The 15,976-nt window shown below is 41.3% G+C and overlaps 1 protein-coding gene across 7 annotated transcripts in view; it reads right to left on the bottom strand.

The window, feature by feature from the left end:
- AKAP7 (A-kinase anchoring protein 7) overlaps nt 1-15,976 on the bottom strand; it is an 80,407-nt gene that overhangs the window by 62,456 nt on the left and 1,975 nt on the right. For 5 of the 7 annotated variants that reach the window (XM_080999711.1, XM_080999710.1, XM_080999713.1 and 2 more), the window contains exons 2-4: nt 12,321-12,458; nt 9,552-9,697; nt 5,433-5,569 (exon numbers count right to left, since the gene is read on the bottom strand). In XM_080999711.1, the coding sequence (XP_080855837.1) occupies nt 5,433-5,569; nt 9,552-9,697; nt 12,321-12,458 (421 nt within the window). Of the gene's footprint in view, nt 1-2,153; nt 3,455-5,432; nt 5,570-9,551; nt 9,698-12,320; nt 12,459-14,657; nt 14,677-15,976 lie in introns of those variants that run through there. The other 2 variants (XM_080999716.1, XM_080999712.1) reach the window with 2 other exon arrangements.

The following is a 15,976-nucleotide window of genomic DNA, read 5'->3' as shown; positions in this document are numbered from 1 at the left end:
GTAATTTGACTGGACAGTTATTTCTCTGTTGTTATTATTGGGACAATGACTTAATAGTCACTAGGTGGCAGTAACTACCTGGTGAGCAGACATCCTCAAGAACAGAGAACGCCTACTCAATAAATATTGTGAGTTGAAGATGTATTATACCACCTTCATTTTGACTTCCATCAGCCCCCAACTTACCTGCTCTGTCCTACAGTCCTGAAAGGAAATACTTACCTGTTTTGACCCTTTTGCCTGAAGTGAAAGATATTGCAGGCTGAGCAATACTTTCTTTTATGGCTAGCACCAAGGCTGCAATCACAGCTCCAACAAAATTAAGGCAGGCAGACATCCTAACAGCTACCTCCTTGAAAATTTTCCAGCTTTCAATGGGTATTTTTTCACATTATCTTGTATGCCAAAGAGCTCTTAGCCATGAAACCACAGTGCATTGAAGAGACCTCTGGGGCACATTCTCGGCACAGACTTGGACCACATGGGGCACTGAGCAGGCCCTTCTGGGCCTCAACATCATCCCATATGAAATAAGCATGCAGCTGCACCTCATAAACATATTTAGTCATTTCCTGTGGGAGCAAGCTACAAGGGAAGGTTCCTGTTGCAATGGAAATCGTAAGCGAGCTGCCTTTCAAGGAAGCTCATTTGTCACTGCTATTCTTTCTGAGGAGCCCCAGATATGCTTCTGAGGAACTCCAGGGTTCCTTGATAAACACTGCTTTAAAGGATGGCTTCAGTTCATTACGGGTCCACATAATCCCTTCTTGGCTGTGGCATCATGTGGAGAAACATCAAGAGCAACTGGTCTGCATGCTTATGACAACAGTTTCTGCTGTTATGGCAGCACATTTTTCCAGTCGCCACGCAAACAGGAGCTGGCTACATCTCTGCATGGCGGAATCTGAACTGGTGTCTCTCACACAATCATGTAAGGAGCAGTTGTGAAGAGCAGCTGGCCACTTTGCACAGGTGAACTCAATATGATACACGGAGAGAAAAAGAGCAAGAGGAAACTTGTGCACAGCTCTGTGCAAGTCGGAGCATAGGAAATTCCAGAACTCATTCCTGAATTGCACACCAGATTTACACACCCCCCCCAAAAAAATATGAAAATGAAAGCCACATAGTGCATTTGTGACACTGACTTATACTGGTTTTGATGTGTCAAAAGCACACTATGAACAAGTTACTTGCAGGTGACTGACTAGAATATGCTGTCAATTAAGACATCCCTTTCTTTTCACCTTACAATATGGACACCCCCTTCCCTCCCCCCTCCTTTTCACTCCTGCTACTGTCGCTCAGCTTGCCTTTTGCATCAGAAATACCCTTTGATAGCTGTTCTGAAAATGAAGGCTTACTAAGCTACTATCCTCAGTAGACTCTCTGTGTGATGGGCTCCGTATCTGGTCAATAGCCAGTTCATAAATTACAGTGCAGCAAAGAAAGCAGAAGCACGGGAGGCTCTCACTTCTGCTAAAACATACAACCTCGCCCCTGATGAGAGCTCTGCGCCTCAGGGATCAGCTGGATCTCACATTACAGCAGAATCCTCTCAAACTGGTGACACAGACTGTGCTGGATTCAAATTTGTTTTGTAATACCTATCACTTCTCCATTTGGGGTCATGGCCTAGGGTGTTTCCACAAAGTAATGTTCTGTGCAAAATAACAGAAATCTCTGGAAGGGAAGGTATGAGGGCCGATTCACTTCAAAAGCCCACAGGAAGAAGAAAGGCACAAAACTGCTGGAAGATGAGGACGGGTAATGATGTGTTGCTGTTGCATTCACTTTCATTCTGGCATTGTGCCACTGAAAAAACCTGCTTATTTGTCAGCTTTCTATTCTGCGTGAAGCTAGCTGGGAGCTTAATAATTTTAAATGTAGTATGCGAGCTCAACATTTTCAGTCTCCTTTCATTCTGGCCTTTCTTCCCTACGAATTGCTTTGTTAAAGGCAGAGTCAAAACCAGGTCAATGTACTCAAGCAAGTATTACCAGTGAGTTCAATGCTAAGCTTCGCAAATAAAAAAGGCTGTGACCTAAAATTCCTATTATGATTAAAGCAGCAATGCATAAATACAATTATTAGAGCAGTAACTGCTGAGGATTACTCAACAACCCCAGGCCACAAGGACACCCTGTTTGCTACAATGAGTATCCCCTCAGATAAGGACATCCCTGCAGAAGATGAAACATCAATAGGCTGGGTATGCAAAGTGTTTGTTCTGGGTGAATCAATTATGAAGAAAATAACTAGTGGGGTGAGGGACTGGAGGAATGCACGGTAACTTGTCTGCTGGGTGCAAAGATAGGTTATTTAAATATCTTGAGCAATCTACTATCAGAGAGTACTGGGAAGATATGAGAGTCATGAGAGTAACAGCTATGTAGAGGAATGTAAGGGAGAGATTGTGAATGTTAAGGTAAGCTGCTAAGGAGTCCAGGACCTTCCTGCCAGCCTCCTCTGAAATTCTGGATATGTGACTATGGGAACTGCAGAGAAGAGGCTTTGACAGATGATGAATGGAGGGCTCTTTTTGCTTGAGCGTAGAAAGCAATACCAGAAGAATGTAGCCTACATAAACCAAAGCACAACCGCAGAGAAAGCCCTTAAAATCAAATAAAAATAAACTGAACAGTGAAGAGAAACACACAGTTCAGACCAGAACATGCTTCAGGAATAATAAGAGTAGATGCAAAGGAATTTGTGTGCTGACTGTGGCGACAAAGACACCCAAAGGAGGCATTCCGGTGACAGCCACACAACCCTGGGTTTTATTTACACTGGAAGCCGTTGCAGATGCTAAGCTAACACATGGACTGGAGATGGGGTACATTTCCACAAGCTGCACACAGCAGCAGCAACATATGCAAGTATCAATCACACAGATTGCCTGCTTTGTGTGGGTACCTCCCAGTCTAATAAGGCCACTGCTGGGGTCACAGTAAGTATCCAGGCAATGAGTGAGCAATGTGATTGGTGCTTGCACACTTTTACACTGCAATGCAAAGTCTTGGCTGTGTGGCCTTTGATTGCTTTCCTGGTGGCTAATGTGAAGCAGAAGTAGCAAGAATCAGGACTCATCCTTGTAAATTGAGGGGGAACTGACATGTGTGTGTAATTGGCCCAGCGGATTAACAGAAAAGCAGATAAATAACTGAACAAATCAAGAAACAAATAAGCTGTTTTCTGGCTTCTAAGCTGCTCAAGCCCGCTGTGTTTTAAAGGGTTTCTCCACAAGCCTAAATGTTTACTATTTTTAATTAATGAAAGATGAAACTTTTTTCCTGTCAACTGAAGGTTTCTCAAGTGGTATTTGCATATATCACTTGTGTTGTCAAATATACAGGCCATCAAGTTGACACAACTTCTACCAATCAGAAATAATGAGTGCGGAAATGTAAACTGCATTACTGTATAGGTTTTGGAACTGGACAAAGATGTTGCACTACAGAGAGAGAGAGAGAGAGAGGCCTGAGAATGTGGCAAAGCAGTTCTTCAGAAGCAGTGCACATTTTGAGAGACGTTATGAAACAAAACATGACATTTAATGACTAGAGACTACACTTGTCAGAAAGGAGGAAAATCATTCCCTTCTTCAATTTTTAATTTAAAGCTGTGCAGAGAGCTAATTCTGCTGCAGTCCTCAAAGCCCTTACTTGGGCACACACTGACAGAGCTCTATAGCCACTCACTCGAGACTTTGAGGATCACACCCAAATTTATTGGAAGCAAAACAAATGGAAGAGTTTTAGCTTTTAGCATAGTGCTGTTGAAAGGATTGGTTGTGGACTCATTATATCTCTTTGTCCATTTCTCTTTTGTGATTCACTTTCATTAAATTACCCAGCTATTAGCTACAGCACTGAGAAGTCTGAGCAACTTAAGCCCATGCCAAACTTTGCTGAAAGCAAATTTGTCAAAAACAAAGAGCCAAAGGCAGAGGTGTACAAAAGGTTCACAAAGCAAATTTGTTAGTTCACTCATGACATGTGCATGCTCCACTGAGTGCAAGGAGGATTACTCCCAAGTAAGTTTGCATAAGATTGCAATCTTACTCCATTACTGGAGACCATATTAGCTGACTCAACTACACTAGTTGCTATACACCTCATTATTACAAGGATCACTATTAAAGAGGCCATTATAGACTAGAATACGGCCTCACAGCACATAATGCAACCACCTCCTGACATTAAGCAGGTTTGAGTCTGGTGAGTACTTGGATGGGAGACCTCCTGGATACTAAACTGAGGCCCATGGTAGAAGAAAGTCAGGATATTAATGTACTAATATAAGAATTGTGTGTGTGTGTGTGTGTGTGCGCACACGCACGCGTGTACGAGCGAGTGAGAGATTAGCCAGTGACAGGTGTTGGAATTTATCATTTCATGGTGTTTTGACTCAATAGCTTTATATTTTCTCTTCCTTCATATACATGTATTCCTGACAGCAGAGGATAATCCTGTATGCATCTGATATGTGGGCTCTGGTCTACAAAACCTTTTGCTATGATATATTTATTAGCGTGTAGCAGCTAAGCTACATCCATGTTTTTAACTACAGTGGTACCTCGGGTTAAGAACTTAATTCGTTCTGGAGGTCTGTTCTTAACCTGAAACTGTTCTTAACCTGAAGCACCACTTTAGCTAATGGGGCCTCCCGCTGCCGCCGTGCTGCTGCTGCGCAATTTCTGTTCTCATCCTAAAGCAAAGTTCTTAACCCGAGGTACTATTTCTGCATTAGCAGAGTCTGTAACCTGAAGCGTCTATAACCTGAAGCATCTGTAACCCGAGGTACCACTGTATTTATTAAGAGGCATGGTCAGAGGGGTCCAAGCATCACTGAGACTGCAGCATGTTGAGAAGAAGATGTAAACTGGACAAAAATTCCATCCTTCTTCACTTCATCAGGGCTATGACCTTTAGGCTATGTGATTAAAGTAATCTATAGTTTGGCCTTCAATTATCTTTGATCAAACATAAAATTCTCTAAATGCTTTAGCCTTTCATTTTAAAGAAGGTGCTCCAATCTCTTATCATTCTACATTTTCCAGCTATACTTTTTTGAGATGAGGCTACGAGAACTGCACACAGGGCTCCAAATTACTAACAAAGGTATGGGCTAGCAGGAATCTTTGGGGGGAGATCAGCAGTCTCCAGTTTGCATAGCTAATTATCCGTAGTTTGCATATAATTTTGTCCCCTTATTACCTATGTGATGTGAGCACTTTTATACGAATAAAGTTTCCTCTGTACCACAGAAGGCATAACACTACTAATATAAATTATTAACCCCAGCCATATGTCATTAATGTCATAATTATAGTTAAAATGAAACCAGAATGTTTCTGTTACCCTTTTTTGGGTTACCACACTTTTAAGTAGATTTTAAGACAGCATGTTATTTCAGAGTAAAATGCTTACTTGTCAACTGCTTCTTCACTGGCCAAATGTAGAACAGAGAGGGTGATATGCAAAGAACCACAATGAACCATTGCTTTAGAAAGCCTGCTATCCTTTTGTATTATTTTATCCTGGAGCAGCTGAATAGTGTCTGTGATCTGAGGGAGAACAGAAACACATACAAAAACAATATTACTTTTTTTTCTATTAGTGCAATCAGCAGCAAACACAAAGAAAACGCTTTGCTCTGCATAAGGGATAGTGCGAGAACACAAAGAAAGCTCAAGCACAATATCTGTTTTACTTGAACTGGACTCCTGCAAGAGACTTTCCCAGTTTGTGGCGCTTCTTGCCTTAAGACAACCCACCATGATAGGAAAGAAATCAGACAGGAGACACAAAACAATATACATTTATTAGGACATGATTTATAAAGCCAAATCCACCCTCTGTTCTATGTATTCTGAGGAAAGCACAAATACATAGGAAAAACATCAAGGTTATAGAAAACCTTGGTCTGATCTGGATGCAGGACGAAAGAGCAAGTTATAGCCCATGCTCCCTTTCAGAGTAGATGGGCTCCGCTTCGCTCAAAGCAGACGGGATACATGTTACAATGCAGCCTTAGGGGTGCCTCTTAACACATTAGCACTTTTCATACAAAATGACTCAAGTGATCTAATACAGATGTTGGTTGGGGCTTGATCGTGCACAATGCTGCAAGCCAGCAAAGTTTTATATTATTTTCTACAGAGAGTTGTTAGTTTTCACACTTCAGGGCATCAGTTCTGTCAAACCAAATTACCAGCATCTTCAGCATTTCACTTCTTTAATCAGTTGATCGCTTAAAATGTCAAAGGGACAGAGTTCCCTGGGAAAGCTGCCTTGAAATATTGATGGCTGACTTCTGGTTGATATGTTATGCATACAGGGGATTTTTACTGTGTTCATTACCGTAGGGTTATGATTGCCCTCAAAGGATTTGTCTACACACTGTTATGTCCCGCCCCACCCCTCCCTCCAGTATGAGATTGGTTCTCTGGCTACAGAATTAAATACAGATCTTATTTCTCTCAATAATAGCTTTATGACTGATTCCCCCAGCTTTTCTTACTATGCAGAGTGAGAATTAAAGTACATGTGAAAAGCACAGAATAATGCCACAACAGTGCACTGAGCAAGGGGGAACCTGGCAAACCTCTCCAGCAAGTTCCAGGCTGCTTCTCTTGCCTTCCTTCCCCTTACTAGGCTAGAGATCCAACCTCAGAAGTGACCGATGCCCCTGGCTGTAACCCATCATTAGAAACAGGGGGCAAAAGCTTCTCTGCTCAGTTAATCCACAAGCTTCCCCCTTCATGCCAGGCTGTTCCTGGAATTCTAGCTCTCATCCATGGAGCACCCCAAAGAGAGTGGAGCAACTTCGGAGGCTCGGGGGACATGAAGCCACAGACCACATGTATCGGAGAGACCATAAATGGCTTTTCAGAATGACACAGAATCACATATTTTACAAGCGACAAATTTCAAGTGCTAAATAGCCATTTGGGAACTCTGTAAATACATGTTGCAGCCCAATACATGCCTACTCACTGAGTTTAATAGCACATAAGTGGGGTTAAAATGAGTCCCAAAGAACTACCAATTGTTCTGTTAGTGATTGCTTAAGACAACAGATGGATTTCAATTAGGGAACCAGTCTGATGTGATTTATTAGGCTGTTGTTGTTGTTGTTCTTGTTGTTGTTGCTATTAATTTCTTGTACCCTGCCTATGGGACTGGGTTGCCCCAGGCACTCTGGGTGGCTTCCAGCAAAGTATAAAGCAACACACCAAAACATCAAACATCAAAAGCTTCCTGAAACAGGGCTGCCTTCACATGCCTGCGAAAAGTCCTATGATTGTTTAGCTCTTTGAGATCTGGGCAGAACTACCAAGAAGGCCCTCTGCCTGGTTGCCTGTAACTTCACTTCTTGTAGTGAGGGAACTGCCAGAAGGCCCTTGGCGCTGGACCTCAGTGTCCGGCCTGAACAATGGGGGTGGAGACGCTCCTTCAGGTACACAGGACCAAGGCCGTTTAGGGATTTAAAGGTCAGCACCAACATGTCCACTTAATATATATATGAATTAATATATGATACATCACTTTACTATAAAAACATAATTCAGGGGATTCATATAAGATAAAAACAACTAAAAATCACCCACATTGAAATTTTGATTCCAATCAAGAATCATAGAATTGTAGAGTTGGAAAGGACCCTGCGCATGCAAAACTATATTCTAAAACACCTCAGGAAATGGGAAAGATCATTTGACATTACAAATTACAATTCCTAATATTGGCAACTGACAAGGACGATAACCTTGCACCATTTTAATGTTTTGTTTTGTTTAGTTAGTTAGTTACATATTCTTGTTTGCAGCAATGTACTTGGCTGACACAATCTTGCTGAAGAAAATGAATCTAGTTGCTTTGTAAGATGAAGTTGGATAATGAGGTTTGCCTTGTAAAGGCTATTAAGTTATTTAGCTTTATTTTTCCATCCAGTAACAGCCATATGAGAAAATGTTTGCCTTCAAATTACACCAAGTCATTTTTGCTATGCACAGAAGCAAAGCAAAAAACATTTGCTACAGCATACATTCAACCGCAGTATTACCGGAAATTAAATCAAGTAAATATTAAATGTTGTTTAGATGAGAAATTTCCTGAACTAAACTAAGGAAATCAAAGATTTGTTTTCATCCAGCAGACATTACAGTCCAATTAAAAGAAGTAATCAAATGGACCTAAAAATAAATTTATATCTGAAACCAGTGCATGGCAGTTATTAAAAACAACAGATAGCTATTCTTAGAATAAACTAATCAAAATGGAACCAAAAGCATCCTCCTCCTCATTGTGGAAGGTGAAGGGAGTAGCATATGAGCCCGAAACTTACATAAGAAAAACCCTGCTGGATCAGGCCAAAGACCCATGTAGTCCAACATCTTGTTCTCCAGCAGACAGCTGTGTGTATGTGGGAGCCAGGAAAAAGGACCTCAGTGCAGCAGTACACCACTCACTTGTCGTTTCCAGAAACTGGTACTCAAAGGCATACTGCCTCCAACCGTGGGAACAGAGCACAGTCAAAGGGCTAGGTAGCCATTGCTGCAGTTTATCATGTCTGAACTGAACTTGAGGAAGCACATTCCTGACACTGTCAGCAGGCTGGCAGAAACAGCTTCCAACATGGCGTGGGAGAGCTCTTCTTTTGAAAAAGGAAGGGAACGCCATTCTGTCTCCAAATTCATATTCTCGTGTATACATGAGCTTCTAGCACGCAAAGGAATGTCCATACCCAGAGCTCTATGTGTACACACTTCTTAGGAGGCCACATACTGGGCCATCTCAATAAGGGACTGCGTGCCAATGGTGGGTTGGGCCAATACCAAATTATGTATAGGGGCAGAGCTGGCAGTGGGGCAGAGCACACACCACACACCAGAGACTGCAGAGAAGGCAACCATACATGGAATATACATGCATGCATTTATTAGCACCCATGTAACATACATATAACCTTCCTCACCATGTTATCCACCCCTGCTTCTGAGCTGATTAGCTGAACAGCAAGGAAGAGGCGGCTTCAGAGACCTGCTGCTTTTCCTGCTGCTCAGCAACTTCACATTCAACTGGGCAGTGGCAGCTGCTGGGCAGAGTAGGGCAACATTGCTTACTTGGGCTTCCCAATGTGGAAGTCACTGATGGTAACTGAGAGGTAAAAGGGGGCGAGGAGCTTAGCGTAGTACAAGCACAGTGGCAGAACCAATCCAACGCTCCTGGTGCTACATCTGCAGGTTCAAACTTCCATTCCCCCCGATTTCTCCCACTAAACGACTGTTCAGTAGTGAAAAGGAGGCAGCTCCTTTGGGAATCAAGCACCTTGAGGAGCAACTCCCAAGAGAGCCAGTTTCCTTCGTTCCTCACCTTTCTTGTTGGGAAAACAAGGGAAGATTTCTGGAACCACCAGTTCAAAGCAGAAAACCCTTCTGCTTCAAGGCACAGAATCAATGTTTGGGTTTAAGTCTAAGCTCTGGTTTCATTATTCACAAGTGATTTTGTCCCCTATGAGATCAGAATAATAAAAAGTATTGCTACCTTTGGATTTGTGATTGGAACTGAGATGAAGTAATTTGGTTTATCTTGGTTTTTCTTTTTCTTCTTTATTAGATTGTCTTCCTCACTCTCCCTCCCAGTAGTTCTCTTTCTCGTCTTTTTAACATATGGTTTAGCTGCGCTTTTATCTGGGTAGGAAAGGAGGGTGGAGAGGTGTTACGATACTGTGCACACATGAGTAGAACAATACATAAATTCTCGAAATTAGTACGCAAAGAGTCAATACCTCAAGAACCACCTCTCCCCGTACAAACTGTCCCGGACTCTGTGTTTATGTTCTGAGGCAATCTTTGTGTACCTTCCCCACATGAGGTCCGGAAGGTGGCAACACGAGAATGGACCTTTTCTGCAGTGGCTCCCTGTTTGTGCAGTCTTTCCCCAGGGAGGTTCGCCTGGTGCCTTCATCATATATCTTTAGGTGCCAGGTGAAAACGTTCCTCTTCAACCAGGCCTTTGGCCGATTAATATTCTAGCCTTTTGAATATGTTGGGGGGCGGGCTGTTATTGTTTGGTTGTTTTTGTTTTAACTGTTTGTTGGTGGCTTTTGCCTTGTATTTTATCATGTGAACCACCCCGAGATCTTATAAAGGGCAGTATATAAGTCTAGTAAATAAAATAAATAGTAATAAATAAATTCAGGTATCATACTTTTTGAAATATAACATGTACGGCAGAGACCTCCCACAAAATGTTGTTGTATAAAGGGCTCCCTGCCTAGGATTCCAGCCATACCGTTCCATTCCACACATCCCACACCAGTTTTCCATTTACTCTTCAACAGTCAATCTAAGCCCACTGCGCCTGCTCAGTCCTCACTGGGCTGCGGGGTTCTTTCTTTTTAAATATTTCTTGAACTTCAGCAAGCCTCAGGTTTCCTCTCATTCTACTGACACCTCCCTCTTATGCATAGTTGTTGCCCTTTGGGTGGCTTTAAAGAAAATAATAATACTGCACTTATATCCCACTTTTCCTTAAAGAAGCTTGTGGGTTCTTCCGCTTCCCCTTTTATCTTCCATACCCCTATGAGGTAGGTTAGGCTGATAGACAACCATTGGCCCAAGGTCACAGCTTCACGGCTGAGTTGAGGATTGGAACCCCTGTCTAACACCTCAAGAACTGAACTGGAATTCTAACATAGGGTGACAGAAATAAGGGCCTGACATTTTAAGAGGATTTTAGTTCATATACATTTTTTCCTAAAATTAATTAATTTATCGATTACTGGGCATCTGCTTTCCTGTCAATGGCTACATATACCCTTGTGGTAATCTGTCAGAGGCTGGCATGCATGACATCACAGAAAAATGTGTCCTGGATTACCTAACCTGTAACAAAAACTGCCCTGCTTCCATTTCCACTATGACTACCTCAGGATAAAAGTCTCAATCCTATGCACATCTACTTGGCTATAAATGTTGCAAATAAATAGTAATAATAAAACTAATAAATTTTTATTTATACCCTGCCCTCCCTGGCCAGGGCTTGGTTCAGGGCAGCTAACACTGAATATGAATTACAATAAAAGGTAATAGAAAAAAAACACCAGTTTATTAAAATACGTCTTAAAATATAGCTTAAAATGCAGCCTCATTTTAGTAGTAGCCCATAAATCAAGACCATAAAGGGAGGAAACATCAGATATTCACCCTGCCAGCTATCCATGCTGGTCCTACATGGCCCAGCAAAAAAGCCAAGGGAAAATTTATATACCATATCCCATATAAGGGGTCAGAGTGAGTCCAAGTGGAAGGCCAGGTGGAATAGCTCCATCTTGCAGGCCCTGCAGAAAGATGTCAAATCCCGCAGGGCCCTGGTCTCCTGTGACGGCGCGTTCCACCAAGTCGGGGCCAGGGCTGAAAAGGCCCTGGCTCTAGTTGAGACCAATCTAACCTCCATGAGGCATGGGACCTCCAAAGTGTTGTTATTTATGGACCTTAAGGTCCTCCGCGGGGCATACCAGCAGAGGCGATCCCATAAGCATAAACAGATATGCTCTCAAAGGCTTCTATGTTTTCTCCAAAACCGACATAATTTAATGTTGCTTCTGAACCAGTACATTCCAGTATTTTCTATGCTGCACTCACTGTCTTTTTACAACTCTGATTTATTTATGAAATTTCTAAACTGCCTTTCATCCAAGGATCACAGGGTGATTTACAATATAAAAATACGCAACACAGGAATAAACAAAAACATTACTCCCCACGCATATATTTGTGGTGATGGTTATTGTTTCTTAACTGACGATGAAATAACGGCGCCACCCTGTCCAGGCCAGATTTGCAAAACACAACTGAGGTTATCTTCCTGCTACTGGAAGATTTAATTGGCCCTGTTCTGGTACCTCCTGCCACAATCAGCCCTTTAATTAGCTGTTTCAAATCTGCAGTTCAAACAATCTCAGCATTTGCTCATTACCTTTTTATTGTATTTTTCATTATCACAATTGCACATTTTTCTGCATTTTCTTAAAGGGCAAGCACTAGGAAGCGGAGAATTTGTAGTTCATAGAATATTTTGTGATTCACTCGGGATCTGAGTGCATTTTTGTGGTTAGAGGATGCAAACATTTGGGACTTTGGGGAGAGGTGGCGCCAACATTCAAGGACTACAATAGATGCATTTGTAATTGCTAAGGTCAGAGTACAAAATACGAAGAAATTTGGCCCAAGTGGAACATGCTTGTTTACTTCCAAGATGGAAATTTGAGCTAAAGCTACTTCACAGCTCTGGATTAGTATTTATACTTACTGCTAAATTCATCTTCAATATCTGCTTTGGCAAATGGCATTTCCATCATCAAGCAACATACAGAATCATCAAGACGGCAGGATTCCTCTTTTCGTTTCTTTCTTTGCTTTTTCTTCCGCTCCACAATTTGCCTTCCATCTGGAATACATTTGAAACAATGAGTTGGGTTTTAGATTTCAAGGCTGATGAAATCATCGCCAATAAAACTCAGTTCCAGGCTCACAGCTCACTGCAAGGCAGCTTTTCAAGTAGAATACCAGAGGCTCTCACAAAGCAATTGCTTGTTCCTCCAAACTGCAAGTTTAGGTTTCATTGTTAGCTTTCGATGTTTTATGAACAATCCCAAAATACATCTGTGTGTCTTGACTCCCTTTTTGAAAGCCACAAGTAATGCTGACTTGCTTTACAAGGATCTATGCAGTTGAGAATGATTAAACTTCCAATCCTCTACACCAGAGTAAGTTTTCCCTACTACTGCATCTGTGTATGCCTGTCTTCTAAACAGCTTATGGGTTCTTAGAAACAGTGTGTGGATTCTTCAGCTATATACATAATCAGATTCCTTATTTTTTTATTTATTTATAAAAAATATTCACATACCTCATTAAAAATATCAAAGCTGTTTAAAATTATACACCTATATATTATAAAAACACATAAAAAATAAAATCAAGAGACCACCAACTAACTAGCATGAAAATATGTATTCTTAATTGCCTGCACAAGCCTGGAAGAACAGAAAAGTTTTTAGCAGAAGGCACATCTTTTGCATATTCTACAGGGCTGGGCTGATGACACTAAAGGTTCTATTTTGTGTTGATGTCAAATGAGCCCTGCCAACTTAGGTGACAACTGTTGTCACATAAAAATAATTATACACCTTTTGTTAATGAAAAGGTACAACTTACTGTGTCTTTTTAAAATAAAAACAATTAACTGTGACTCTAAACTGATAGTAGCAATCTAAGGAGAGATCATCATAACTGAATTAGTGATGTAATGCTTCTTCCATTATGCAGGTATAATTGTAGTATGACATAACACATTTATCGTCGTGTAGTGGAAGAAGTGATACATCAGAAATTCAACATATCAGGAAATAGCTCATTACTACAGAGCCCTCCTTTTTCAGATCTTCACTATCAGGTAGTCCAAATCTAACCCAATGGGGGAATTTGGCAACAGACACACCTGTTCTGTTCTTGTGGCAAAGAAATCACTGGCTTGATAGATGAAGTGAAGTGTAAAAAACACAAGCACATGATCCAGATTATTAGTGCCCTGTATAGCGTCTCTTAGATACCTCATCCCTCATCCGTAGTGCTAGGGGAGATAAGTCACCTGATTAGATACTAATTGGCTTCAGCTTAAAGCAGCGAGGGAAGGCTAACAAGGCAGTTGTTAGCTGATCCTGAAGGCTGTACAGGAAGTAGCTGCTGGCTGATTAAAAAAGAAATGTGGCATTTAGGTGAATTGCATCTACAGCTTCCTGTTGTGCGCACACACAGTGACAAACACAGGTTTGCCATCATGTAAATGTGAGAGGTTAAAACCTACCTTCCCGAGATCCTCTCCTCTGTACCTTAGGGGAAGTGAACCCTCCCAGCCATTTTCTATACAAAAGCCTCATAGGATTTAAGGGAGGGGGGAGAACTGATCTTCTGTTCTGTCTTCTGAATGCAAAATCTGCACAGTATCCTACTCATATAGGAAAAAAGGGATATCATGCAAATCTCTGCACACACAGTGGTTTAGTCTGAATGGTCATTCTGTCATCTCAGAATTCCTATCTACCTCCAGTGTTAGGCATGAAGGGTATCTATCTGAATTTCCAACTATAGAAAAGTCTCAGGCACAGCTTATCACCCTCAGACGTTCATGAAAAATAAACGTGTTGTCATTGTTTGCATATAAGCTTCACACATTACATCTTTTAGGTACACGCCTTGGAGGTTTTAAGTGTACGCCAAAATTGTAAACTGTAAGAGTGACAAACAGGTTTGCAAATGCATCATAATGACATATCAATGGAGAAGCTATGCCTGGCCATAGCTTCCTGCTGTGTGCACCTTCCCTGACAAACCCAAGTTTGCCATCCTATAATCAGGAGCAAAAGGCAATTCTGGCAATTGACTGTTGTATGGCTGATTTCATCGTCAACTGTATCCAAAAATAAAATACACCCTTTACCCTGATGGGAAGGAAGAGAAAAGCTAAAGTGCCATTTTTGCCCCCCCCCCAAATTATATATTTCGACTTTAAACTATCAGCATCCAAAGAACCAGGCAAGTGTCGAACATCACTGTTTGTAGTAGTAACAAGTGAAGGAGGGATTACCTCAAGGGAAATTATCCAGAGGATGAGATAAACAAGTGAGTCATAGTGTTGGGCTTGCTGCAGGTTGACAAATTGGATGTGTAATTCTCTGCAGTTCAGAAACAGTAACTTCAGTACATAATTTATGGTTGTCTGTTATTATTATTTGCTGATGTGTAATTTGAACTGAACTTGTAGAACAGATACTAAAAGATCCATGGTGGACATTAAGATCAACGCTGCAATACAAAGGATGCCTAATTAGAAGTTACGCTGAACACAGTGGACTTCTTTCTGGGTAAATATGCCTTGAATTGGGCTGCATCTCTAACTGCTTCCCAAACATATACATTTTGTTCATCTTTCTTAAATTAAATATATGTTTTGAACTGGGGCTCTGTGGAGACCATAGGCTGTATTGATAATACCACTGAATTATAACAAGCCGGATAAGTGCTGAATTATGAGCACATGTGGGATGGACAGTAGGTATGTGGTTTTATAGGATCCCAGTCATAAACTATTCTCCTTACAGATTCCACACTGAAGCAAGATTCATCCTTAATTATATTTATTGCCAGTATAGAACAGAGTGATGTGTTGCTCTTTCCCAGGAGGCTTGGCTATCTTGCGTAATTTAGGCTCTGCAAAACTAGGAAGGCTGTATCTGGGGGTTCCCTTTCAAGCAATAGTAGTTTGCTTCAGCCATTTCTTCAGCAATATTTCTTTTTGGTGCTGTTTGCACTGCCAGTGCCGTGGGGTGTAAACTACTCCTGCTCATTTAAAGCTACTCCAGTAAAGCACTTCTACACCTACCAACATGAAGTGCTTCCCTGCTTGAATAAACAACTGCTGTTTGAGATGATAGATGTAAATGCACTCCATTTTGGGAGCCTGCATTTCTCAATCGAATTATATTAAAAGGTACCAAGGCATCCTGCAAGTTGTGAATTGCTGGCAGCTATAAAAGCAGGCCAAATGCAAATCATGTTGCCTTCATGGCTCTAACTGCAACACAAAGGACAGAAAAATCCCTCCATCACCCCAATAATTCATGGCCTAGAGTTTCTCTGAGAAAGTAGATTCCACAAGCAGAAAAAAAACTAGGAAGAAAAGGCAGTGATTTCATAGTTTGTGGTAATGTGGTATAGCAGATAAAGTGTTGCAGTTAAAACTATGACACTCCCTGGTTAGCGCTGGGCAAGTCATTTCCAGACAAATTTCTCACAGGGTTGTTGTAAGTATATGAGGATAGAGCAAAAATAATTTCATGCCAACCATAAGCTTATAGAAAGGAGAATGAGCTACACAAGTGTAGCAAAAGTATGTGTAAACATAAA

Source organism: Podarcis pityusensis (assembly GCF_964106645.2).
Source record: "Podarcis pityusensis genome assembly, chromosome: 3".
NCBI classification, from domain to species: Eukaryota; Metazoa; Chordata; class Lepidosauria; order Squamata; family Lacertidae; genus Podarcis; species Podarcis pityusensis.
This window is presented reverse-complemented; position numbering and strand designations above follow the sequence as displayed.